Source organism: Rhineura floridana, chromosome 5 (assembly GCF_030035675.1).
Source record: "Rhineura floridana isolate rRhiFlo1 chromosome 5, rRhiFlo1.hap2, whole genome shotgun sequence".
Classification (NCBI taxonomy): domain Eukaryota; kingdom Metazoa; phylum Chordata; class Lepidosauria; order Squamata; family Rhineuridae; genus Rhineura; species Rhineura floridana.
The window spans coordinates 161,409,502-161,436,124 of NC_084484.1; the positions used below are offsets into that span (position 1 = coordinate 161,409,502).

The 26,623-nt window shown below is 44.5% G+C and overlaps 1 protein-coding gene across 4 annotated transcripts in view; it reads left to right on the forward strand.

The window, feature by feature from the left end:
* Window positions 1-26,623, forward strand: part of GUCY1A2 (guanylate cyclase 1 soluble subunit alpha 2) — a 286,509-nt gene that overhangs the window by 101,130 nt on the left and 158,756 nt on the right. For all 4 annotated transcript variants that reach the window (XR_009762895.1, XM_061628688.1, XM_061628689.1 and 1 more), the window contains exon 5: window positions 24,816-25,301. Coding sequence is in view for 3 of the 4 variants with exons in the window: in XM_061628688.1 (XP_061484672.1) it covers window positions 24,816-25,301 (486 nt within the window). In the remaining variant the exon portion in view is untranslated. The remainder of the gene's footprint in view (window positions 1-24,815; window positions 25,302-26,623) is intronic.

A 26,623-nucleotide genomic window follows, 5' to 3' on the forward strand; every position in this document is an offset into this window, starting at 1 on the left:
TGCCTCCAGGTGTTGTTGGACCACAACTCCCATCATCCTCAGCCACCATTGCCAATGGTTAGGAAAGGTGGGAATTGTGGTCCAACAACATCTGGAGGCACACTAGTTGGGAAAGGCTGGTTTAGACTAACCCTAAACTGTGGCTAATCTTAACTATGGTTTCTTGAAACAAGCCAACTTCTTAAACTGTGGTTTAAAGGTCCGTTGTTTCAACAAATCATCAGTCCAAATTTTGACTAAAATCTTCCAAGAAATATGGAAAACTAAACAATGGCCCACAGACTGGAAGCGTTCCATATACATCCCAATTCCAAAGAAAGGGGATCCCAGGGAATGCAGTAATTATCGAACTATTGCCTTAATATCCCATGCAAGTAAAGTAATGCTCAAGATTTTACAACAAAGGCTCTTGCCATATATGGAGCGAGAAATGCCAGACGTCCAAGCTGGATTTAGAAAGGGAAGAGGCACCAGAGATCATATCGCAAACGTACTTTGGATACTGGAATGGACCAAGGAATTTCAGAAGAAAATCACCCTGTGCTTTATAGATTACAGCAAAGCCTTTGACTGTGTAGATCATGAGAAACTATGGAATGCTTTAAAAGAAATGGAGGTGCCAGAGCATCTGATTGTCCTAATGCGCAACCTATACTCTGGACAAGAGGCTACTGTAAGGACAGAATATGGAGAAACCGACGGGTTCCCCATCGGAAAGGATGTGAGACAGGGGTGTATTTTATCGCCCTATTTATTAATCTGTACACAGAACATATCATATGGAAAGCAGGATTGGACCAAGATGAAGGAGGTGTGAAAATTGGAGGGAGAAATATCAATAATTTAAGATATGCAGACGATACCATACTACTAGCAGAAACCAGTAATGATTTGAAACAAATGCTGATGAAAGTTAAAGAGGAAAGCACAAAAGCAGGACTACAGCTGAACGTCAAAAAGACTAAAGTAATGACAACAGAAGATTTATGCAACTTTACAGTTGACAATGAGGACATTGAACTTGTCAAGGATTATCAATACCTCGGCACAGTCATTAACCCAAATGGAGACAATAGTCAAGAAATCAGAAGAAGGCTAGGATTGGGGAGGGCAGCTATGAGAGAACTAGAAAAGGTCCTCAAATGCAGAGATGTATCACTGAACACTGGATGTGAAAGTTGGACAGTGAGAAAAGCAGATAAGAGAAAAATCAACTCATTTGAAATATGGTGTTGGCGGAGAGCTTTGCGGGTACCATGGACTGCGAAAAAGACAAATAATTGGGTGTTAGAACAAATTAAACCAGAACTGTCACTAGAAGTTAAAATGATGAAACTGAGGTTATCCTACTTTGGACACATCATGAGAAGACATGATTAATTAGAAAAGATAATAATGCTGGGGAAAACAGAAGGAAGTAGAGAAAGAGGAAGGCCAAACAAGAGATGGATTGATTCCATAAAGGAAGCCGCAGACCTGAACTTACAAGATCTGAACAGGGTGGTTCATGACAGATGCTTTTGGAGGTTGCTGATTCATAGGGTCGCCATAAGTTGTAGTCGACTTGGAGGCACATAACAACAACAACACCATAACTGACACAGCACTGTTTTTGTATGCCAAAAGTCCCAACTTTAGTCCCTGGCATATCCAATTAAAGGGATCAGGTAGCAGGTGATAAGGAAGCCTGGAGAGCTGTGGCAGTTAGTCAAAGCAGATATTACTGAGATGGCTCAATGGTCTGATTCAATAAAAACCAGCTTTGTAGGTTCAGATGTGTAAGCTTGCAGTTGTTATTCACTGATAAATGAAAGGATCACTGCACAAATAATCAAAATTGGGAAAGGCCACAAGATGACTTAGTCCAACCCCTAACTCAGAGGCACTTTCATCTTTATTATTCCTTCACATGTTCAGAGGCTAGATAGGCAAATAATCAGTTATGGTAGACAGCAGATTTTCTTAAAGTTTTAGCCCTGATATGCCTATGTTTTTCATGATTTTTTCTAGGGCTCTATCTTGCCATTTTCCCTAAGGCAAACAATCAGTATTCACATCAAGGGAAACATAAAATACTGCACACCTATTCCTCTAGATTCAGTTTCAAAAAGATAGCAATTTTTCCTGTAAGAGATTCTTTTACAATAAAATGTCAAAAATACACTAGTAGGAATAATTCATGCCCAAGTCTCAAAAGATGGGATTTGTGATTTTGTTCAGGCAAACCATTCTATTCTTACTTGTGATTAAATCAGACCCAGCTGGCATCAAAGCCTTTCCAGTTTCTTATGAATTATTTAAAAATAAATCTTTTTTAAAAAGAATATACCCAAAAATGAAGCTTGAGGATTGCAACAGCTTCTCTTTATGACACATAATAACCACTGGTGTTCATATAAGCCTTAGTGCAAAAATCCTTGGTTTTGCCAAACAAGATCAGATACTTTTCAAAAATGAAGCTGGCATTTTTGGTGGTAGCCTTCTATTCTTCAAAAGTGTGTTAAAGTGTCATTCTACCTCTAGAAAACCAAAAAGGGAACTTTTAGTAAACTGAAAAGGGAGTTACTTTTTCTCAGAGAATCAGCATAATGCAGTGGACAGAGTGCCCCAAATCAAGGAAATCTGGCTTCAAATACCTGCTCAGGCAGAAAGCTTACTGACAGACCTTGAGCTCATCATAGTTTAGCACAATCCTCTCTAACTTGGTGCCCCCTACATATGTTTTCAACTACAACTTGCATTATTCCTGATCATTGGCCATGCTAACTGGATTTGTTGGGAGTTGTAGTCCAACATCTGGAAGGCACCAGGTTGGGAAAGGCTGTTTTAGCATTACAAAAATAGGTTCTCTGGCTTGGACTGACCACGACTTGCTATGTTGTCCAAACCCATACAAACAGTTGTTGTTGTTGTTATGTGCCTATAAGTTGTAGTCGACAATCAGGTGCTCTGGCACCTCCATTTCTTTTAAAGCATTCCATAGTTTCTCATGATCTACACAGTCAAAGGCTTTGCTGTAATCTATAAAGCCCAGGGTGATTTTCTTCTGAAATTCCTTGGTCCATTCCAGTATCCAAAGTATGTTTGCGATATGATCTCTGGTGCCTCTTCCCTTTCTAAATCCAGCTTGGACGTCTGGCATTTCTCACTCCATATATGACGAGAGCCTTTGTTGTAGAATCTTGAGCATTACTTTACTTGCATGGGATATTAAGGCAATAGTTCGATAATTACTGCATTCCCTGGGATCCCCTTTCTTTGGAATTGGGATGTATATGGAACGCTTCCAGTCTGTGGGCCATTGTTTAGTTTTCCATATTTCTTGATAGATTTTTGTCAAAATTTGGACAGATTCAGTCTCAGTAGCTTGTAGCAACTCTGTTGGTATGTCATCTATTCCAACTTTCTAAGAGCAACTTTCACCTCGCATTCTAAAATTTCTGGTTCTTCATCATATGGTTCCTCTGTGAATGAATCTGTCATCCTGGCATCTCTTTTATAGAGTTCTTCAGTGTAGCGCTTCCATCTTCCTTTTATTTCATCTCGGTTAGTCAGTGTGTTTCCCTGTTGATTATTCAACATCCCTACTTTTGGTTTAAATTTCCCTTTCATTTCTCTAATCTTTTGGAACAGGGTTCTTGTTCTACCCTTTTTGTTGTCCTCTTCTATTTCTATACAGTAACTATTGTAATAGTTTTCTTTGTCCCTACGTACTAGTTGCTGTATTGTTGCATTTAGGGTTCTGGCTGTGTTTCTGTCTCCTTTTGCTTTTGCTTTCCTTCTCTCTTTAACCATTTTAAGAGTTTCTTCAGTCATCCATTGAGGTCTTTCTCTCTTTTTAACAAGAGGTATTGTCTTTTTGCATTCTTCCCTGATAACATCTCTGACTTCATTCCATAGTTCTTCGGGTTCTCTGTCAACTAAGGTGAAAATCTCAAATCTGTTCCTTATTTGATCTTTATATGCTTCTGGGATGTTACTTAAATTGTATTTTGGCATTATGAATGATTTGTTGTTCTTCTTTAGCTTTACTCTGATTTTCGATACAACCAGTTCATGATCTGTACCGCAGTCTGCTCCTGGTCTTGTTTTCTCAGAAAGTATGAAACTTCTCCATCTTCTGCTACCAATTATATAATCAATTTGATTCCTATATTGACCATTTGGTGATGTCCACGTATACAGTCGTGTTTTCGGTTGCTCAAAAAATAAGTTCGCAAGAAACAAATTATTGGCTTCACAGAATTCAATGTCTTTCTCCTGCTTCATTTCTGTCTCCTAGGCCCCATTTCCCCACATTTCCTAGTTCTTCTCTGTTCCCTACTTTTGCATTCCAATCCCCCATGATTATCAGCACATCTTGTTTTGGTGTGTGATCAATTTCTTCCTGTACTTCTGCGTAAAATTTCTCCAATTCCTCTTCTGCTCCGTTTGCTGTTGGAGCACAGACTTGGATGATGGTTATGTTGGTAGGTTTCCCGTTTAATCTCATTGATATTACTCACTGAGACCTTGCGTTGTAGCTCCTAATTGCTGTTGCTACATCACTTCTCACTATTAAAGCAGCCCCATTTCTTCTTAATTTCTCATTTCCTGCATAAAATATTTTGTAGTTGCCTGATTGAAAATGTTCCATTCCTGTCCATTTTAGTTCGCTCACACCAAGTATTGTAATGTTGATGCATTCCATTTCTTGCTTGACAATTTCTAACTTTCCCTGGTTCATGCTTCTCACATTCCATGTTCCTATTGTGTGAGTTGTACAACTCCGGACTCTCCTTTCACATCTGTGCACACCAGCCTCTGGTCTTCCTTTCAGCTTTGACCCAGCTGCATCATTAGTCACAGTGCTACTCGTACTTGTCCTTTGTTCTTCCCCAGTAGCTCATTGGGTGCCTTCTGACCTGGGGGTCTCATCTTCCAGCACTATCTTGTGTTGCATTTTGGATACTCTGTTCATAGGGTTTTTGTGGTAAGAGATATTCAGAGGTGGTTTACCATTGCCTTCCTCTGAGTTTGGATGCATCTTAGTCTGGTGTTTCAGCTTTGACCATTCTGCCTTGGGTGCCCCTGCTAGGAGTCTAGCCTCTTGGTCATTGCTGTTAGCTTCTTCAACACTTTCAACCCCCCTCACTACATTAAGGTGTGCATCCTAGAAGGGGTTAGTTATGGACTCACCTCCAAAGCATAGGAGGCTGCCTTATAATATGATAGACTAGAGATGGGGAACCTGTGGGCCTGCAGATGTTCTTGGATGACAACTCCCATCATCCCTGATCACTTGCTGTACTGTGTTCCCCGGGTTAGATTATTTGGCCATCTAGGTCAGTATTTTTATTCTGATTGGCATCTCCTGGGTCTCAAGCAGAGGTCTTTTCTGTCATCTGTTTTGGACCCTTTTAAGTGAAGAGGATAGAGGTTGAACCTAGGACCTTCTGCATGCAAAACATATACTCTACCACTGAGCTGTGGTCCCTCATCTTTGATATATTGAGCAGTGGTGCCATTTAATTAATTCATTCATTAATCTTGGATTGAAGATGTGCATTTTGTAGCAGGAGTTTACCCTGGTTTCATTCATGAACATGTAATTTAGGCAGGTGGCACTGCAAGAAACAGTCTGTGCTATTGATTTGGTACAACTGCTCTGTGTGTTGCACGTTGTGGTGTGGATTAGTTGATCAACATGCTTATTATACTTTGCATTTTTATAGTCTATTGCAGTGCTCAAAGTAATTCATTATCTTGCTGTAAAATACAATTCAAGTACTCTGTGAGGCAGATTTTATTTATTTATTTATTTATTTATTTAAATTTTTATACCGCCCCATAGCCGAAGCTCTCTGGGCAGTATACATCAAGATAAATAACATTTCATATACAATTTAAAACCACATGATCAACATGATCAACAATAAGAACATACAACAATGACTAAAAAGTTAAAACATAATTAAATCCATACTGAAATGCCAATAGACAATACAAAATACCAAAATACAAAGTGTTTCAATACAAAACTAAGATACTAACATACTAAAATGTTAGGATGTTAAAAAGCCTGGGAAAAGAGGAAGGTTTTCACCTGGCGCTGAAAAGATAGTAGCATAGGCGCCAGGCGTACCTTATCAGGAAGGGTGTTCCAAAGTTCGGGGGCCACTACCGAGAAGGCCCTCTTTCTTGTAGTCGCCTTCTGGGTGTCTCTCTGAGTAGGCACCCGGAGGAGGGCCTTCGATGTTGAGCGCAGTGTACGGGTAGGTTCGTATCGGGAGAGACGTTTCATCAGGTATTGCGGGCCCGTGCCATGTAAGACTTTATAGGTTAAAACCAGCACCTTGAATCAGGCCCGGAAACATATAGGCAGCCAGTGCAAGCGGGCCAGAATCGGTGTTACATGTTCTGACCGCTTAGTCCCAGTTATCAGTCGGGCCGCTGCATTTTGTACGAGCTGCAGTTTTCGAACTGTCTTCAAGGGCAGCCCCACGTAGAGTGCATTGCAGTAGTCCAATTTCGAGGTTACCAGAGCATGAATGACTGAAGCAAGATGTTCCCTGTCCAGATATGGGCATATTTTATCCCCATATTGCTGATGGGGGGTGTATTTGAGAAAGTTGATTTCCTAATATCACCTGTTGAGTTCATGGCAAGGGCAGGTATCAAAGCAGGGCGTCTTAAGTCTTAGCATGGCCTCATGGCTACTACGCTTCACTGTGCTGTTAACTCAGTTGTTTTCTTGGTTAGCTGTCACATTTTATTTGACTGATAGACCTTAGGGAATGATTTAGTGATTGCTTATATGGGGTGGCTCAGACATAACATTTCTAATCCTCCAAATTATAGCAGACTGGTTTACATGAGCCCTCCAAACTAGGATTGCTACCCATGGCTTGATCCTGGTTGCATCTCACTAACTGCAGCAGGGTTGGAGAACCTGTGGTTCTCCAGAACTTGTAGGACTTTAATTCCCATCATTGCTGGCTGGGGTTGATGGGAATCAGGAGTAAAAAAAATCTGGAGAACCACAGATTCTCCACCCCTGAATTAGAATAAGCTTTTCCCAATGTCTGGATACCCAGACGTTGCTGGATTATAACTCCCATCAGCCCCAGCCAGCATGGCCAGTGGTCAGGAATTATGGGAACTGTAGTCCAGCAACATCTGGGCACCCAAAGATTGAGAAAGGCTGAAATAGAGTTTAAACAAACCACAGTGTGCCAAGTTCAGAATTCAGAATTCACAGGGAACTGTGGTTACCTTAAAAAAATTACTTATTTATTTATTTATATCCCACCTTTCCTCCTAGTAGGAGCCCAGGGTGGCAAACAAAAGCACTAAAAACAGACTTTAAAATACATGAAAACAAAACATCTTTAAAAACTTTTTTTTAAAAAGCTTTCAAGACTTTTTTTAAAAAAAGTTAAAAACATTGATTTGATTTTTTTAAAAAAAATATTAAAAAGCAATTCCAACACAGATGCAGACTGAGAAAATTGAATGTGAAGGCTTTAAAACTCCTCCTGTAGTTTTGCTAAGGCTTATGCGGTGGGGTCGCAGTGGTCTATCGTGACACCATCCCCCTGACCAGGTGCCCTCTCCCACAGTTCTCAGGGTTCGAGTGTGTGTACTTGAAGTTAGGTGGCCAGGACAGAATAGGGATTCTGTTGGTGTACCGCCCACCCCGCTACTCCACAGTCTCCCTACCTGAGCTAGCCAGGGTAGTCTCGGGGTTGGTGTTGGAGTCCCCTCAGCTTGTGGTACTGGGTGACTTCAACATCCATGCTGAGACTGCTCTGTTGGGAGTGGCTCAGGACTTCATGGCCTCCATAACAACCATGGGTCTGTCTCAAGTAGTATCTGGCCCCACTCATGTTGCTGGTCACACCCTCGACCTTGTTTTCTGTGTTGGTCGGGATGACGGTGATCTTGGTGTGGAAGAACTCGCGGTGGTTCCGTTGTCATGGACAGATCACTACCTGGTCGGGTTTAGACTCACTGGGACTCAGAACCTCTGTAGGGGTGGGGGACCATTTAGAATGGTTCATCCCAGGAGGCTGATGGATCTGGATGGTTTCCTGACGGCTCTTGGAGATTTTCCTGTCACCTTGGCAGGCGATCCTGTCGAAGCCCTGGTTGACCTCTTTAATAGAGAAATGGCCACGATCGCTCCCGAGCGTCCCCTCTTTCGGAGTGGAGCCAAACCGGTCCCATGGTTTTCCAAGGAGCTGGTGGTGATGAAACGTGTCAGACGGGGACTAGAGCAACATTGGTGGAAGACTCAGAGCGAAGCTGATCGATCTCGGGCTAGAGCCTATTTGAAGGCCTACTCCGAGGCAGTACGGGCTAAGAAGAAATCTTTCTTCTCGGCCTCCATTGCGTCTGCTGGGAGCCGTCCAGTGGAACTGTTTCGAGTTAAGTTCCAGCCCCCGTGAGGGTAATTCTGACCACTCAGCAGACCGCTGTCAAGAAATTGCACGGCACTTTGCAGACAAAGTCGCTCAGATTCGCTCTGACTTGGATGCTAAAATTGATACAGTCTCTGAGGATGTAACTTTGGTGCCTGTTTGTCCAATTAAAATGGATTCTTTTCAACTTGTCCTGCCCAAGGATGTGGACAAGATCCTTGGAGCGGCGCGTGCCACCACTTGTGTACTGGACCCTTGCCCTTCCTGGCTCATTAGAAGTACCAGAGGGGGACTGGTCGATTGGGTCAGGGGAGTAGTTAATGCCTCTCTACAACAAGGCAGAATTCCATCATGCTTAAAGGAGGCAGTTATAAGACCACTGCTGAAAAAGCCGTCCCTGGATCCCTCTTTACTAGGCAACTACCGGCCAGTCTCCAATATTCCATTTTTAAGCAAGATAATAGAGCGTGTGGTGGTCGCCCAACTCCAGAGAATCCTGGATGATACGGATTATCTGGATCCATTTCAATCTGGTTTCAGGCCTGGCTATGGGACAGAGACGGCTTTGGTCGCCTTGGTGGATGACCTACGCAGAGAACTGGACAGGGGGAGTGTGTCTCTGTTGGTTCTACTGGACCTCTCAGCGGCTTTCGATACCATCGATCATGGTATCCTTCTGGGCTGCCTTGCTGAGATGGGACTTGGGGGCACTGTGTTACAGTGGCTCCAGTTCTTCCTGGAGGACCGAACCCAGAAGGTGGTACTGGCGCGGGACCACGATACCTGTCAGAACGCCTCTCCCGATACGAACCGGCCCGTACACTACGGTCTACTACGAAGGCCCTCCTCTGGGTTCCGACTCATAGGGAGGCCCGGAGGGTGGTGACAAGATCTAGGGCCTTCTCAGTGGTGGCCCCTGAACTGTGGAATAGTCTCCCCGAGGAGGTGCGCTTGGCGCCGACATTGTTATCCTTTCGGCGCCAAGTTAAAACCTTCCTCTTTTCCGAAGCATTTTAATTTAAGTTAACTTAATTTTTAAAATTTGTTGTAACTGATTTTAGATTGTTTTATTTTTATATGTTTTGTTGTATTATATTGTGTGATTTTATTGTATTTCTTGTGTTCACCGCCCAGAGAGCTATTGCTAGTCGGGCGGTATAAAAGTCTAATAAATAATAAATAATAATAAATAATACTGGGGGACTCCTGCTCGACCCCCTGGCCATTGACCTATAGGGTCCCTCAGGGTTCAGTTTTGTCCCCCATGTTATTTAACATCTACATGAAACCGCTGGGAGAGGTTGTCCGGGGTTTTGGGGTTCGGTGCCATCAGTATGCTGATGACATTCAACTCTATTTCTCTTTTCCACCTGAACCCAAGGAAGCCGTACAGACCCTAAACCAGTGTCTGGCATCAGTGATGGACTGGATGAGGGCAAACAAGTTGAGATTAAATCCTGACAAAACAGAGGTACTCCTGGTCAGTCGGAGGGCAGATCAGGGAATAGGGATTCAACCGGTGCTAGATGGGGTTGCACTCCCCCTGAAGTCTCAGGTTCGCAGTTTGGGTGTACTCTTGGACTCAGCTTTGAATTTGGAGGCCCAGATTACTGCTGTATCCAGGAGCGCCTTTGCCCAATTAAAACTGGTGCGCCAGCTGCGCCCGTTCCTGGAGCTGCCTGATCTGACTAGGGTGATGCATGCCTTGGTTACATCCCGCTTAGACTACTGTAATGCGCTCTACGTGGGGCTGCCTTTGAAGACTGTTCGGAAACTTAAAATGGTACAAAGAGCTGCAGCCAGAGTGCTAACCGGGGCTAGTTACAGGGACCATACAACTCCCCTGTTACAACAGCTCCACTGGCTGCCAATTTGTTTCCGGTCACAATTCAAAGTGCTGGTTTTGACCTACAAAGCCCTATACGGCTCAGGTCCAGGCTATTTGACAGATCGTATCTCCCTACATGAACCTGTCTGGGATTTGAGATCTTCAGGTGAGGCCCTTTTTGTGCTCCCCACACCTTCGCAAGTACATATGACACGGACACAAGATAGGGCCTTTTCGGTGGCCGCCCCAGGCTATGGAACTCCCTTCCGAGTGAGGTGCGATTAGCTCCCTCCTTGCCGTCTTTCCGGCGACAAGTAAAGACTGTTTTATTTCAACGGGCATTTGGGATAGAGAACGACTGAGATTAAATGTCATAGGATTGGTGTCTACAGTATATGATTTTATTATTTTAAATTATCAGCTGTTTTTAACGTATGTTTTATGGTTTTTAATTTTTCTCATAGTTTAATTCTATTTTACTTGTATATTTCTGTATGTTTTAATGGTGTTGTTTTTAGTTGTAAGCTGCTCTGAGTCCTATTGGAAAAAGGGCAGGGTAGAAATAAAGTTGATTATTATTATTATTATTATTATTATTATTATTATGCATGTACCAGGGATACATATAACAGGAAATAATATTTTCCCCTTACATCTGAACTGAGCCAAATTCTCCAATATTTTACAGAGCCTATATTATATTATATTATATTATATTATATTATATTATATTATATTATATTATATTATATTATATTATATTATATTATATTATATGATAGCCAGTGTGGTGTAATGGTTAGAGTGTTGGCTGATAACCTGGGAGACTAGGGTTCGAATCCACCTCAGCCATAAAGATCACTGGGTGCACTTGGGTCAGCCCATGTCTCTCAGCCTAACCTACCTCATGGGGTTATTGTAAGAATGAAATGGAGAGGAGAGAGCCATGTACACCTTGTTTGACCTCCTTGAGAAGTAGGATATTAATGTAATAAATAAATAAAAATAATAAATACTGTATTCTTACATCAGTGATCACTGCCTAAGTTAGCAAAGGGGAACCCTCTGCCCCTCCAGATGTTGTTGGACTCCAACTCCCCTCCATCCCAGCCACCATGGGCAGTTGTTAATGAATATGGGGTTGCAGTTCATCAACATCTGGAGGGCCTTGAGTTCCCATCCCTGCCCTAATTCTCTTCCTTCTCAGTGTTACTATTAATAAAAGCTCTTACCTCACTGCTACATGTTATATTCATTCACTCTGTACAGTAGGCTGTCCTGACCTGATTAGTAAATTAGATGTTGTTGTAAACTTACAATAACAGTTTCCTTACTAGCACATACATACATACACACACACAATGTTTAAACTCACAGTGATTCTTATGGCACTTACTATAGAAGAGCTACAACTCTGAAAACCATCTGCAGTATTTACTACCAGGCCTTACTATAAAGATTTTCAAATAGCAAGGGATTTCCATAACTTTGTCATCTGTATGACATGTGTCAAAGCTTATGAACGTTTTTACTACAGGTAGACTTAATAGCTACAGTGAAATGTAATATAAAATAAAATTATAAAATAAAATAATCCACTGCCACTTTTTTAGTATTTATGGATTTGAAGTCAAACACAGGAAATTAAAGGAAATTGTAATAAATTGTCTTTTCACAAGGAATCTGACACAATTTCTAGAACCTTCAGAGGTTTTCTCTCAGTTTTATGGAAACTTGATGGAGATAGAATTTAAAGGCCATAGGTATCAGTTTGAAGTTTGAAGCAAGCAGTGGATATGTCAGGAATAGGGTTGCCAGATCTTCGGTTTTCAGCCGGAGTCTCCGGCAAAAGGGGGCCGTCTCCGGCCATACTTACATTAAACACGTGGATCTCCAGCTTTTCAGCAGCCCACTCAGCCATGCATGCGTGATTGACACACGCATACATTGAAGGCTGTGGCTGGCTGCCTTCCTGCCCTTTCTCAGGGACTGCAGAGACAGGAGGACGAAGCGGCTGCCAGCAGGTGCCTGAAGCGCCATAGTCGTTCCTGTGCTTGAGTGAGGCCCAGCACGTCTAGCTGCCACCCCTGCAGGGACCCCCCCCAGCAGCAGCCCCTCCCCGCTGCCGAGCGGCACACAGCCACAGCTGCAGCAGCAGCCCCGCCGCCCACACAGCCACAGGTGAGGGTGCTGGAGTGGAACCCACAGCCGCCTGGCCGAGCGAGGGCAGCCTCCTGGCCCGCGTCTGCCACGTGGGCGCCTTCGTCCAGCTGCCGCCCCTGCAGGGACCCCCCCAGCAGCAGCCCCCGCGGGAGCGGTTGCTAGAAGACAGCGTCCGAGCCGTGGCCTGGCAACCTCAGCAGGAGCCGTGAAGAGGCGGTGGCAGTGGAGGCCAGGCTGGGCCAGCTCCTTCTTAGCCCCGGCCCGGAGCCAGTTCCCCTACTCCGGAAAGGATGGCCGGCCGCTTCACCCCTCATGCTGTGGGCGCCGCTGGGCGGCAGCGGCCGTGATGGATCTCTGCAGTCTCTGGCTAGGGGGCCCATCGCGGCCGTGGCCGCCCAGCGGCGCCCACAGCATGAAGGGGGGAAGTGGCCGTCCATCCTTTCCGGAGCAGGGGAACCGGCTCCGGGGCTAAGAAGGAGCCGGCCCTGCCTGGCCTCCACTCCTGCTGAGGCTGGCAGGCCGCTCGGACGCCGTCTCCTAGCAACCGCTGCTGAGACGGGGCCCACGCGGCCTGGCAGCCTCAGCAGGAGCCGTGAAGAGGCGGTGGCAGTGGAGGCCAGGCTGGGCCGGCTCCTTCTTAGCCCCGGCCCGGAGCCTGTTCCCCTGCTCCGGAAAGGACGGCCGGCCGCTTCACCCCTCATGCTGTGGGCGCCACTGGGCGGCAGCGGCCGCGATGGGGCTCAGCAGTCTCTGGCTGGGGGGGCCCATTGTGGCCGCTGCCGCCCAGCGGCGCCCACAGCATGAGGGGTGAAGCGGCTGGCCGTCCTTTCCGGAGCAGGGGAACCGGCTCCAGGCCTAAGAAGGAGCCGGCCCTGCCCGGCCTCCACTCCTGCTGAGGCTGGCAGGCCCCTCGGACGCTGTCTCCTAGCAACCGCTGCCGAGACGGCGCTCATGTGGCCAGGCAGCCTCAGCAGGAGCGGTGAAGAGTCGGTGGTAGGGGCCGTCTCTCTCTCTCTCTCTCTCTCTCTCTGTCTGTCTGTCTGTCTGTCTGTCTCTCTCTCTCTCTCTCTCTCTCTCTCTCTCTCTTTCTCTCTCTCTCTCTCACACACACACACACACACACACGAGATTAAAAGATTCAGGCACAAAGATTAAAACATGCACACATGCACAAATGTAAACTTAACTTCTTCAGTAACACACAACTATCATACTAAGAAAACTAGAGGAACAGTTCTTTCCCTTAGATGTGCAAAGTAGCACTTGACAGTTTTAAACATTTATCAAAGTATTATTGAAATAAGCTTAGGCCCATCATCTTGGCTGCTAGCATTCAAGACTTTGCATTAAGATTCAGTAGCAGCAACCTATACAACTTTTTTTCTGCAATGACAAGTTACTATATTTCAGCTGATCAAGGTCATCATAAGATTCTGTCTCCAAAGCACTGCTACTTCTTGGTACTCACAGTTTATTTTAACTATTTCAAGTGTTCAAAGTGCTTCACGTGCACCATTTCAGTAATCATTACACCACGTTAAGGCAGAAGCAACTCACCCAGTGGAACAGATCTACAATGCCAATATCTTAATGCCTCATCAGTCGCTGAAAGCCGCAGCAAAGCTGCTGCTAGAAAGTTAGCATTGCAGCTCCACCCCACATGGTGAGCCGCTTCTGCTGTGAGGTAGGCCACAATAATCATTCTCATACTGCAGATGGGGAACCAAGAAAGATTCCATCAGCTATAGGAGAAGAAAAGAGACGGGAGTGCATGCTCTCCCCTTCTTTGCTGAACAACCAGCAACTTTTGGGTCCTCCTGCTCTTGAAATCTTTCCATTTCAGCTGGTGATTACAAGAACTCTAGAAACAGTAGCAGTTTTCTTTCTTTTTTCCTCCAAATCCCTTTTCCTTTTGTGGCATTTCTTTTTAGATAAGGGATGGGGAACTTCAGGCTTCTCTATCTGGCCATCAAGACTCTCCAAGTCATACCTCCTATCCAGCCACACCAATTCTCCCAGGCCACATCCTTCACAGGACCAGCTCTGCACCCTCTGTGAGTGTTTTAGGCTGGCTGAAATATATCTTTGAACACTGATAATAATTCTTGCTTGCCTACATGAAGAATAGGGAGGTGTGTGAGAGTGCAGAAACTACCCTACTGTTCAAAAGTGAAGTGCACATTCAGTACTCTGCCCTCTTTTGCCTCAGCCCCACCCACCACTGGCATGTAGTCCCCAGAAGTGAATGTGGTCTTTGGGATGAAAAGGTTCCCCATCTCTGCTTTAGATTGTAGGCCTGAGGGCAGGGACTGTCTTACATTTGTAAGCCACTCTAGGCGTAGTGGTTAAGGTGTTGGACTATGACCTGGGAGACCAGGGTTCGAATCCCCACACAGCCATGAAGCTCACTGGGTGACCTTGGGCCAGTCACTGCCTCTCAGACTCAGAGGAAGGCAATAGTAAACCACCTCTGTCTGAATACTGCTTACCATGAAGACCCTATCTGAGATCAACTTGAAGGCAGTCCATTTCCATTTTGCATCACCCTAAGCTTGTGAGAAAGAATGACCTTGTCACTTCAGATGGACCTAGGAACACCCTATTTTAGGTAAGATTTCTATTTTAATTTCCAATCAGAGAATTTTTTTTTGAATGGTATGCTCCAAGGAACTGTGGTTGATACAATGTATCATGTTTAATGACGTCACTAGGGCCCGCCCTGTGACATCACCGGGGCCTGCCCCGTGATGTCACTAGGGCCCGCCCCCAGTTTCTCAGGTTTTTGGATGGTTCTGACCTGGCAACCCTAGTCAGGAAGATGCAAGATGCTCTTGGCTCTTTATGTCCATGAGCATGCACTAGAGCCAAGGTGCATCCTGGGGGACCTAAAATCTGGGTGCACTAGCAACAAATAAAAAGCTAGGGCTGGCATAAAAAATTGCACTGTCTCAGCCTCCTCTTCATCTCCCCCCACACCTCCTCCTCTTCATTGTGGAGGCAAGATACCTCCTTTTCTCTCCCCTCCCCCGAGCTGCTTCTTTATTTTGCCACCACTTTAGTCCCATTAGTTTCTATAAGGCTCTCTGCCTCTGCCTCTTCCATCTGTTGCTCATTCTTTGCTTCCTCAGAGCAAAGCATTCTGGACAGGGTAGCTGTCAGACTTCTTGTGCTGCCACTGTGCTGTTTGCTGTGGTAATGAAGCCTAAAAGCAGGGGATGGGTTTAAAGTTATAGCAGCTTTGAACTTAAAGGGTTTTTTTGAGCTGCCACAGCAAACTGAAGTGTCGATACAGGCAGTCTCATGGTCATCTTACCCAAAATGCTTTGCTCTGAGGAAGCCCCCCCCCTTCATCTGTGCCCCGGATTTCTAGAGTGAGGCAGAGAGGGAGGAGATGGAGACAGTCCTGCAGTCAGTCTCCCTTCTTAGGTGGGACAGCCACATTTCCAGTTAGGTGATTTTGGGAGGGGGGCATAGCACCATCCAACCCCCCCCACTGGTGGAGAAGATATGAGGGCCAGGCCAGGGGAAAGGAAAAGCAGTGACCTTCCTCTGCTCCTCCGTGCAGAGAGTGTGTTAATTTACATGAATGATGTTTAATCTGTTGAATTGTGTCACTTTTTTTTGAGATATCCGCAGGAATATCAGACTCAGAAACTTGACTTTGCCTGTAGTTACAGTCATCTTTCACCTGTGGTCTGTCCATGTGTTCTGATTTTTTATGGACTGAACTACTTTGGTAACGGCAGTGAGCTCTTGAGCTTGGCTTAGATGCTGGTTATCTCAGTTTTAAATTCCACCTGAAAAATGAACTTACCCATACTACATGTTCAAGGCAGAGGGAAGATAAATACTTTAGAAGGAGGGACCCTCAAGGAGGACTCCATAATCTTCTGGACCTTTCAATTTTCTTTCCTGTTGGACAATTAAGGGAAAAGCATTTAACTGGTTGCTATATAAAGGACCAATTAAGTGATTGGAAACTAATTGTGGGAAGCAATTGTGGTGTTGTTGTTTTTTTACTGGTTGCTGGGTTGATTTTTCTGCCTCATGCTGGGACTCATGCTGGGACTCATGCTGGGAAAATCAGAAATTAGGCCTGTTACAATGTAGGTGGCCAGCCAGCCAGCTAACTATACAGTAGGGCCCCACTTGTCGGCGTTCCGCTATATGGTAGTGCCAGCGGGGCGATCAGGTGTAGCGCTGGAGCTCCCCACACTCCAGCTGGTTGCGTGCTCCAGCTGACAGGGATCAGCTGGAGCGTGTGAGCTCCCTGCACTCCAGCTGATCGTGCACTCCAGCTGATCAGCTGTAGCACACGATCAGCTGTAGCACGGGGAGCTTGTGCGCTCCAGCTGAAGCTCCCCGTGTTCCAGCTGATCCCTCTCAGCTGGAGTGCGCGATCAGCTGGAGCACGGGGAGCTTGCATGCTCCAGCTGATCCCTGTCAGCTGTAGTGCACGATCAGCTGGAGCATGGCGGCTGGAGCTCCCCGCGCTACAGCTGAGTAGGGCCCCACTTTCCAGCAGTTTTTGCTTTTCGGCAGAGGCCTGGAACAGAACCTACCGTATTAGTGGGACCCTACTGTAGTGTATACAACAGTATTTCTGTTCCTTTAGGGATCAATTTATCTCTTTATTTCAGATCTCTTTAAGTTATCTCTGTATTTCACCCGTTAGCATAATCCCCACACAGCCATGAAGCTGACTGGGTGACCTTGGGCCAGTCACTGCCTCTCAGCCTCAGAGGAAGGCAATGGTAAACCACCTTTGAATACCTCTTACCATGAAAACCCTATTCCTAAGGTCTCCATAAGTCAGGATCGACTTGGAGGCAGTCCATTTCCATTTTAGCAATAAGCACCCAATCCGTGCTACTCATCGTAATAACTGCAGTATAAACAAACTGTTACTTTTTTTATAATTAAACAAACATGTTTGTTTATTGCTGGCTGCATACATAATTTTCCATCTTTGGCCACAGTCTTTTAAACCACTTAGAGGTTTTGTTACATACATTTGTGAGATAAAAATAAAATAAATAAAATATCTGACTTTGTACTGTTTTCTCAGTAATACATGTTCGTCTCACTGCAGCAACCTTGTTAAGTACTTAAGGATACTATCTTATAATATTTTCCTCTAAATACATCCCATTGAACTCAGTGGGACTTACTTCTGAGTAGGTATTTGTAGGATCGAACTGTGAGAGATTATTACAGCTTCACTGCCAAGCAGGGATTTTAACATGGGCTTCTTGTAGTCAAACCAGCACTCTGATCATTCTACCACAATCCACCTTGAATTGGCCCAGAAATGAACTGGCAACCAGTGCAGCTGTTTTAAAACAGGGATTATATGACTTCTAAATGAAACGCCAGCCAGTAATCTGGCTGCTGCGTTTTGATCAGTTGAAGCTTCCAAGATGTCTTCATGGGCAGCCCCACATAGAGTTGTTGTTGTTATGTGCCTCCAAGTCGACTATGACTTATGGCGACCCTATGAATCAGTGACCTCCAACAGCATCTGTCATGAACCACCCTGTTCAGATCTTCCATATCTTGTTTGACCTTCCTCTTTTTCTACTCCCTTCTGTCTTTCCCAGCATTATTGTCTTTTCTAATGAATCATGTCTTCTCATTATGTGTCCAAAGTATTATTTATTTATTTATTTATTTCATTAAACTTATAGACCGCCCCATAGCCGAAGCTCTCTGGGCGGTTAACAAGAACAAAACAACATAAAAACACAATAGCATATAACACATTAAAACGCAATTAAAATACAGAATATTAAATTAAAACAATTCCAATACATACATACAAACATGATTAAGATGGTTAAAATGATTAAAATGCCTGGGTGAAAAGGAAAGGTTTAACCTGGCGCCGAAAAGATAGTAACGTTGGCGCCAGGCGTATCTGCTCTGATGTGGTATACTAATGGCTTACAAAAATACAAACCAAAATAATTACCCAGTTTAGGCATTTTGGAGATGGCACTCACATCAGGTCACTTTGAAGATAACAAAAGATATTCAGGTTTAAAGTATAACCTCAGTTTCATCATTTTAGCTTCTAGTGATAGTTCTGGTTTAATTTGTTCTAAATGTAAATGTACTGCCTTCAAGTCGATTCCGACTCATGGAGACCCTATGAACAGGGTTTTCATGGTAAGCTGTATTCAGAGAGGTTTTAGCATTGCCTCCCTCTGAGGCTGAGAGGCAGTGACTGGCCCAAGGTCACCCAGCAAGCTTTGTGGTTGTGTGGGGATTTGAACCCTGGTCTCCCAGGTTGTAGTCCAACACTTTAACCTCTACACCACACTGGCTCTCCTTAATTTGTTCTAACACCCAATTATTTGTCTTTTTCGGAGTCCATGGTATCTGTAAAACTCTCCTCCAACACCACATTTCCAATGAGTTGATTTTTCTCTTACCTGCTTTTTTCACTGTCCAACTTTCACATCCATACATAGGGATCAGGAATACCATGGTCTGAATGATCCTGACTTTGGTGTTCAGTGTTCACATAGAGTATATTGCAATAATCCATTCTGGAAGTTGCCAGAGCATGGAGTATAATGGCTGAGTCATCTCTGTTCAAAAGGGGATGCAGCTAGCGAATTAGCCATAGCTGAAGACACTGATGCCTCCTCAGCTTCTAGTAGCAATGTCTAACAGCACTCCCAACCTGGTGCTTCCAGAGGAGTGCAACTTCGTCCAGTACTGGCCATCTTCCCACCTCCTGAACTCCAGAATTTGGAACACAAAACACTCCTGTCTTTTCAGTATGCATCATCAATTTAGTTACTGTAAACCGCCCAGAGAGCTTCGGCTATGGGGCGGTATATAAATACCATAAAATAAATAAATAAATAAATTTATTGGCTCTCATCCAGCCCATCACCACCTCTAAGCACCAGTCTAGCATCTCAGCCATCTCTCCTGATTCAGATGAAACAGAGAGATAGAGCTAGTTGTCATCTGCATATTGGTGACACCTCAGTTCAAATCTCCTGATGACAGCTCCCAGAGGCTTCGGATAGATGTCATCGTAATCCACCTCTCCTTCAGTGAAGGAGACAAAATAGTTTGCCATAAAAAGTTGCTGAGCTTCAATATGGAAGGCTGAATTCTACTTTATACGTGCCCAGCTTTTTGGAGTGTGTTCAGAAAGAGACTCCAGGGTACAAAATATATTCTGTGGAATATCATCTGTGAAGGGTGCATCAGTTCAAATTGCAGCTTTGCTGAAGAATATATGAGAATTGTGTGTATCATGCAGGAAGAAGCAGTATCTGCAATAAGGATCTCTTTGCAACAGAAAGAACTCAGGAAGATACAGTTATTAGAAGCATGATCTGGCCTTAGGGCCCAGTCAAGTGGGACAGAGAAGCTTCCAGGAATACAGGTGGTGTGTGGGTTAAAAAACACATGGAATATAAGCTACTGTAGGTTCTCATCCTTTTTAAAAAAAAAAAAAAACCCTGCAAAAATCCAAGAAGCAAAATTAACTAATTATATCAATGATTATAGGAAATGTAATTGTACTTGAGACAGCCATCATTCCATTCTGAGCTATCTGGCTGAAGCTGTTAAGAGCTGCTTCACATGTGACAGTTTCCTCCAGAGCAGGGGTGGGGAATCTGTGGCCTTCCAGGTGTCATTGGACTCCATCTCCCATCTGCCTATCCAGGATTGCCAGTGGCCAGGTGTTACGGCAGTTACAGTCCAGCAGCATCTGAAGGGGCACAGATTCCCCACAATTGCTGTACAGAAAATCGCTTTGGGGGGTGGGGGTGGAGACTGTGTCAATTTGTGTATTACACACGGGGAGCTTCCTGACAAACAATAACAAAGGACCAGCTTAGTGTCATATAAAACAACAACCCTCAACTAGTAATAGACCCTGTTCTTTGCTCATTTTGCAATATCTGGTCTCCGTACAATGGACAACCTGCGTCCGGTACTTCGCATGGGACTTCCCCTGGCCACTCCTTCCTGCAAAGAGTCTCTACTGTTGCTGCTGCTCTGGAATAGAGGAAGTTTAATATTTCCCATCTCCCCCCCCCCAAAAAAAAAGCATGCATGCACAGCAGTGCTGGCAAAAACAGTACTTTGATTTTGTAAAAAAAGAAAATGTCCCTTTTAACTGGAAGTCCTGCCGGCTACAGCTGCTGGAAACTCAGCTACCCCATTTCCCTGTAAACGCTTCCATTGCCACAGCAGCTGTTGATGCAGAAGAAAGGAGAGATTGCTTCCTCCCTCCCTCCCTCCCTCCCTCCTGCCCCAGAAAGCAGTGTGGGGCCCTCAGTGATAGAGTGAGGCAGTACATGGTACAGTGGAAAAGGAATACAAGAGGTCCTAAACTCTGCAAATTTGGAAGAGCAGTTATGTAGCTTGCCTTAGGTCAGCGGTGGGGTACCTATTTTGGCTCCATAGGCCAGATCCTTATCGGGATTGGCCTTATGGGCCAAAATTGACAGGTGGGCCTGTCAAAATACCTTGCAGCTTTGCAAGTCTCCCTCCCTCCCTCTCCCTGTAAATGCCTAATCTCAGGGGTTAAAAGGGGACCTTGGGGAGATTTGCAAAGGGGCTTCCAAGTCTCCTCGTACTTCCCCTTTAAACACCCTGATGTTGGAGGTTTAAAAGGGGAACACAGGGAGACTTGCAAAGGTTGTAAGACAGTTCCCGTGCTCCTGTTTGAGTCTGTTTGAACAATGCTCCTTAAAGCAGCCACCCCTTCAAAGAGTGCTCTGCTTCTTTAAGAAGGCGGGTGGTGGAGGGGGAATCACCACCCGCCTGCTTGCTCCGATGCTAAAGGAGAAGAGTGCTTTTACAACTGTATGAAATTCTACCAAATATGGGATCATGGTTGCCATGCCTGGAAAATCTATCTCGGCATGGTTCAAACGGTACAGATGTCCCTGATTGTGAAACAGGGCTTAGTCCCTTAACTGCTGTGAAAATTTCTGCTAGATGGCTGCTTGAGGATACAATGATGGCCCGCCTCCAAGAAGTCTTCTGTATCTTTAAAAGTTGTGCAGTGGGAAGGGAGAATTCCACCTTGTGGTTTTTCCCATTACAGAGTTGTAAGAACACCTGCACTCGGCTGACTTTCTCTTCTCCTAAAGATACAGGATCAGTCTCAGGCCATGAACCTGGCAATCCTAGTACTGAGAGGTGTTAGGAGACCCCAGTTCTGCTCACAGAACTACAATTCCCTGTACCCTTAACAAATTCCCAGAATTCTTTGGGGCAAGCTGTGACTATTAAAGTGATATAAGAGTGCTTTAAATGTATGGTGTGGACATGATCATAGTAGGACAGGACACTGACAAGAGCTGTATTGCCCAGGAGCACTATCCATCTGGCTGCAAACTCCCACCAAGGATTGAAGAATGTACCAGATTCCTTAAGTCCAAGTTTCTGAATGGAAAATAACACAGCAAAGAAAGGGATGGGGTAAATCCCCTCCCCGGCCTATTTTTCTCATGCAGTGAGTGGGTGTTCCTGATGTTGTGAGGGAAATATATAATCTCATTTGCTGGCTAAAGTGATACAGCACCACCTCATTTTGTTACATTTGTAAACGATCCATCGTCAGAATGAGGTCCAGTCAGGCAGTACATTTTTCCTGGGTATGAAGAGTTGGGAATAGCTCCTGTATTTGGCCTCAAGGTACTCATGTTTGTGCTCAGGCTGCTGCATTCTTTTATTAGATGGCATATTCCGTGCTCTGAAACATGATAAGGGTCCTGTATCTTTCCAGAGCCTTTGCTTGAAATGCCATTTTCAGAAAGTAAAGCAGGTGTCTGCTTTTGTGACTTTCACATCACTTAGGAGGGAACCTTTGTGGACTAATTGGCCCTGGAACATTTGAATGGGTGTGTTCTTTTATTTTCCACATTTATTTCTTTTAAAGCACATTGGCTGATGTTTTATCAGTCCAATATACTTCCTCCCTCTCCCTTAATGATGATCCCTCGCATTCCGGATGTTGCTCTCCTGAATCTTTGAAGGTATCACAGATAAATTTAAAAGGGCTAAACTTGCCATCTTGGGGGCTGGAGGCTGTTGCACATTACATAACACCCTGGAGACTTCTATAAATAACTTGAAATTTGTAACCGTAGCTTTTCTGCTGTGGAGAATAATGTCTCTTGACAATTCACTCAGCTGGAAGCCCAAGTGTGGAAGCTCAGACAAAAGATGCCAGTGCCTTGGGGGGGAGAGAGAGAGCACCAAACATCTTTATGCCCCATTAAGCTCACTGCATAAAGTCCTAATAATTTGATTGAAATAGCCCTCAGTTGCCATATTTATTGCAGTGTTAAGCAAGTTCCTGTGTTTTTAACACATAAAGCAGCTTACTAGTGTGTGGATAGCCTGCATGGTGCCCTCCAGATGTTGCTGGACTCCAGTTCCCATCAGCTCTAGCCTGAATGGTCTATGGTCAGGGATGTTGGGAGTTGTGGCCCGATAACATGTGGAGGGCTTCAGGTGTCCTAGGTTCCCGATCCCTGCTCTGGGGCCTAATGAGACTTTAACCACTCTGCTATTCAGGCCTACCATGCTTGGTGTAGTGTGGGGCTCTAAAGGCATAATCATATTTGATAAATGGGTCTGTAATATTTCTGGATGAGTAAGTGAAAGGCTCTTACCATAAGCATCCCTCCCCCCCCCGGTCTGGAGTATATTTAGGCTTCCATGAGATCAGTTTGTTTCTAGGATTCCCTTTTCTCAAAACTATTTCCTATGAACCTCTCCTTCATAAGAAATCTGAGTCCTTGCTGGAAGCAATTTTGTTGTTTTATGGTCCCCCAAATCAGGACCATTTATATGCAAAGAGCAATTTTTTGTAGGAATGACCCAATCTGCCACAACCTAGAAAGGTGCTTTTCGGATGTTTAGTGATATAATGTTTGCAAAGTGCGCTTTGAACACTCCTGAAGTGCTATCTAACTGTTTTTATTACTTGTAAGTTTACATGGCACTTAGTATAACCTGAACATCAGCTGTTGCCTATTCTCAAATTAAGGGTATTATGTGCTTACAAGGCTGATGAATATAAATGTTTTTAAACTAAAACCTGACTTTAGCATCAAGTGAAGGACTTGTCTCAGTGCCTCACAGGGCACATACTCAAGATCATTTTAAGTCATGGGTAGGGAACCTTGTTCCGCTCAAGAGCCACATTCCCTTCAGGACAACCTTCCAGGGGCCATATGCCAGTATTGGGTGGGGCCAGAGGCAAAAGTGGACAGAGCAAGAAATGTATCTTTTGGTATGACAGCACCTTATTCATAGGGTCACCATAAGTCGGAATCGACTTGAAGGCAGTACATTTACATTTACCCTGCCCGTGACCCGCCCATCAGGTTGATGTCAGCTGAATGACAGTTGGGTGTGGTTTTGGAAAAATGGCCCCATTCCTTAAAAGGCCCCTATGTGTCTTTTCCACTTAAGACGGGGCCCTCTCTACTTCCCCTTCCACAGATTTAGAAAAAGAATAAAACATTAAAATTATCCATAAAAGACAATTAAAAACAGGCATTAAAATCAACTTATAGAATTGGATTCAAAGACACAAGTTCTCTCATTGTGTGAATTGTTCCTCCATTTAGCAACCACATTATTGCACTTTCAGGTCACATCCACATCATACATTTTAAGCACATTTATACCACTTTAACAGTCATCACTTTCCCCAAAGGATCCTGGGAACTGTAGTTTGCCCCTCACAGAGCTGCAGTTCCCAGCACCCTGTTGGAGGAGGAGACCCAGTGGCCTAGTACGTGTTCTCCCTAGCTGCATCTCTATTTTTAAAAAACAACTGAAAACTTATTAATTCTCTAGCAACTTTAAAGGAATCTAGTCTTACTTCGCTATTTTATCATATCTTATTTTCGTGAGTTGTCCTTGCTTAAAAATTGATTGGTTTGTCAACAGTCCTGTGCATTGTCAATGGACATGAGAATTATCTGGCAGGCAAGTCTATATACACTCTAAAGAGAATGTATAGTGTTCATGGTATAAGAATCTTGGAAAGAGAGCCCACCACCTCCTAAAAAGACTCCCTTGCAGGGTTTTTAGAGGTATCTCCCTGGAAGTATTTAAGTAGAGGTTCAGTTCCCGACATCTCCAGGTAGGACTGTGAGAGTATCGTGCCTGAAATCCTGGAGAGCCACTGCCAGTCAGAGTGGACAGTACTGAGCTAGTCAGACCAATGGTCTGACTCAGTATAAGGCAGCTTCCTATATTCCTATCCTAAATTCCTCTCCTTCTAATTGTAATTCTGTGAACCCTCGGAAGCAAGTTAAAATAGCCTATTGCACCTTCAACAGGTTTGACAGTTTACTTGGAGATTTATACTCCTGTGTAATTGCAATATATTTTTATTATTACATTTGTGAACTTTGCAGGTGATGGAAATCAAAGGACAAATGATCCACGTCCCAGAATCAAACTTGATTTTGTTTTTGGGCTCCCCTTGTGTGGACAAGTTGGATGAACTTATGGGCCGAGGCCTCCACCTGTCAGACATACCAATCCACGATGCTACCCGTGATGTCATCCTTGTTGGGGAGCAGGCAAAGGCCCAGGATGGCTTGAAGAAGCGGATGGACAAACTGAAGGCAACATTAGAACGAACACATCAAGCCCTGGAGGAGGAGAAGAAGAAGACGGTGGATCTTCTTATTTCTATCTTCCCAGAAGAAGTGGCTCAGCAGCTGTGGCAAGGGCAGCAAGTTCAAGCCAGGAAGTTTGATGACGTTACTATGCTCTTCTCGGACATTGTTGGCTTCACTGCGGTCTGCGCCCAGTGTACTCCCATGCAGGTGATCAGTATGCTCAATGAGCTCTACACACGATTTGACCATCAGTGTGGATTCCTGGATATCTATAAGGTAACACACTTCAGCTCTCTCTGGTCCTATTAAAGTCCTTTAGATAGTAAATATATTGTTCTCTTAGTCAAAGGCAGTTTGGTCCAGATGACTGATAGTTATATGGTGGTTGTCAAACAGTTGACTTGTGGGGATAATTTTGGTATGGTATAACTGGGGTAATCAACAATGGGATCACTAAAGATTGCTACTAGAGATATGAAGACCTGGGAAAACACTGGAAAATATCGGGATGGGGTACTCCCCCTTTCCCCCCAAAGAATGTTTTGGTTTATTGTTTTTCCAAAAAATAGATAAAACTGGAAAAAATGATTATTAAATGTTCTTTTAGAATGATGGATAAAATGTTTAACACATATTCATAGAAGTACTGCCCCCCCGAAAAAGATTTCTAAAAACTATGCAACAGAAAGACTTTTCTGTAAGACTCTACAGTATCAGATTATTACAATTCCTGTACTTTGAGGACAAGCAAGTCCTGAGTTGTACACTGAGAGTACAACTCTCAAATGCAAGAGCAAAATGCATTTCTGCCTCTAGAGGGCACTGCCATTGTCACAAGTGAAGGAAGAAGGATTCATTGCCTTCTTTGCACATGGAAAATGAAAATGGACTGCTTTCAAGTCGGTCCCGACTTATGGCTACCCTATGAATAGGGTTTTCATGGTAAGCGGTATTCAGAGGGGGTTTATCATTGCCTCCCTCGCAGAGCTTGGAAAAGTTACTTTTTTGAACTACAACTCCCATCAGCCCTAGCCAGCAGGCTAGTCCTCCCCAATTGGTTAGGGCATGCTCAACTTGCCACAGCTGCACAAGCCAGCCCCTTCCTTGTCCGCAACTACCAGCTGGGGGGCAACTGGGCTCCTTGGGACTATGCAGCTTGCCCACGGCTGCACAGGTGGCAGGGCACATAACCCCTGAGCCACTCACTGTGGGGGTGATCTTTAGCTGGCCCTTGACACCCAGGAGACATGAGCGGGGATTTAAACTCACAGACTTTGGACTCCCAGCCAGTCTCTCCTCCCTACTGTGCTATACCAGTTGTACTCTTTGCACACAGACTTCCTCTTATTGGCATAGTTCAGGTGTGGGGAACCTGTGACCCTCCATATGTTGCTGAACTGCAGCTCCCATCAACCTTGGCCGATGGCTGTACTTGCTGGGGCTTATTTGAGTTGTACTTCAGCAACATCTAGATGGCCAAAGGTTCTCTACCCCTGGCATAGCTAGTGGATCTGTTTCTGTTTCAAAGAACTAGGAGTGGGAGAAAGTATAGAGCAACACAAAAAAGCAAAAACTGTTAAAGATAGAGAAAATTAGAG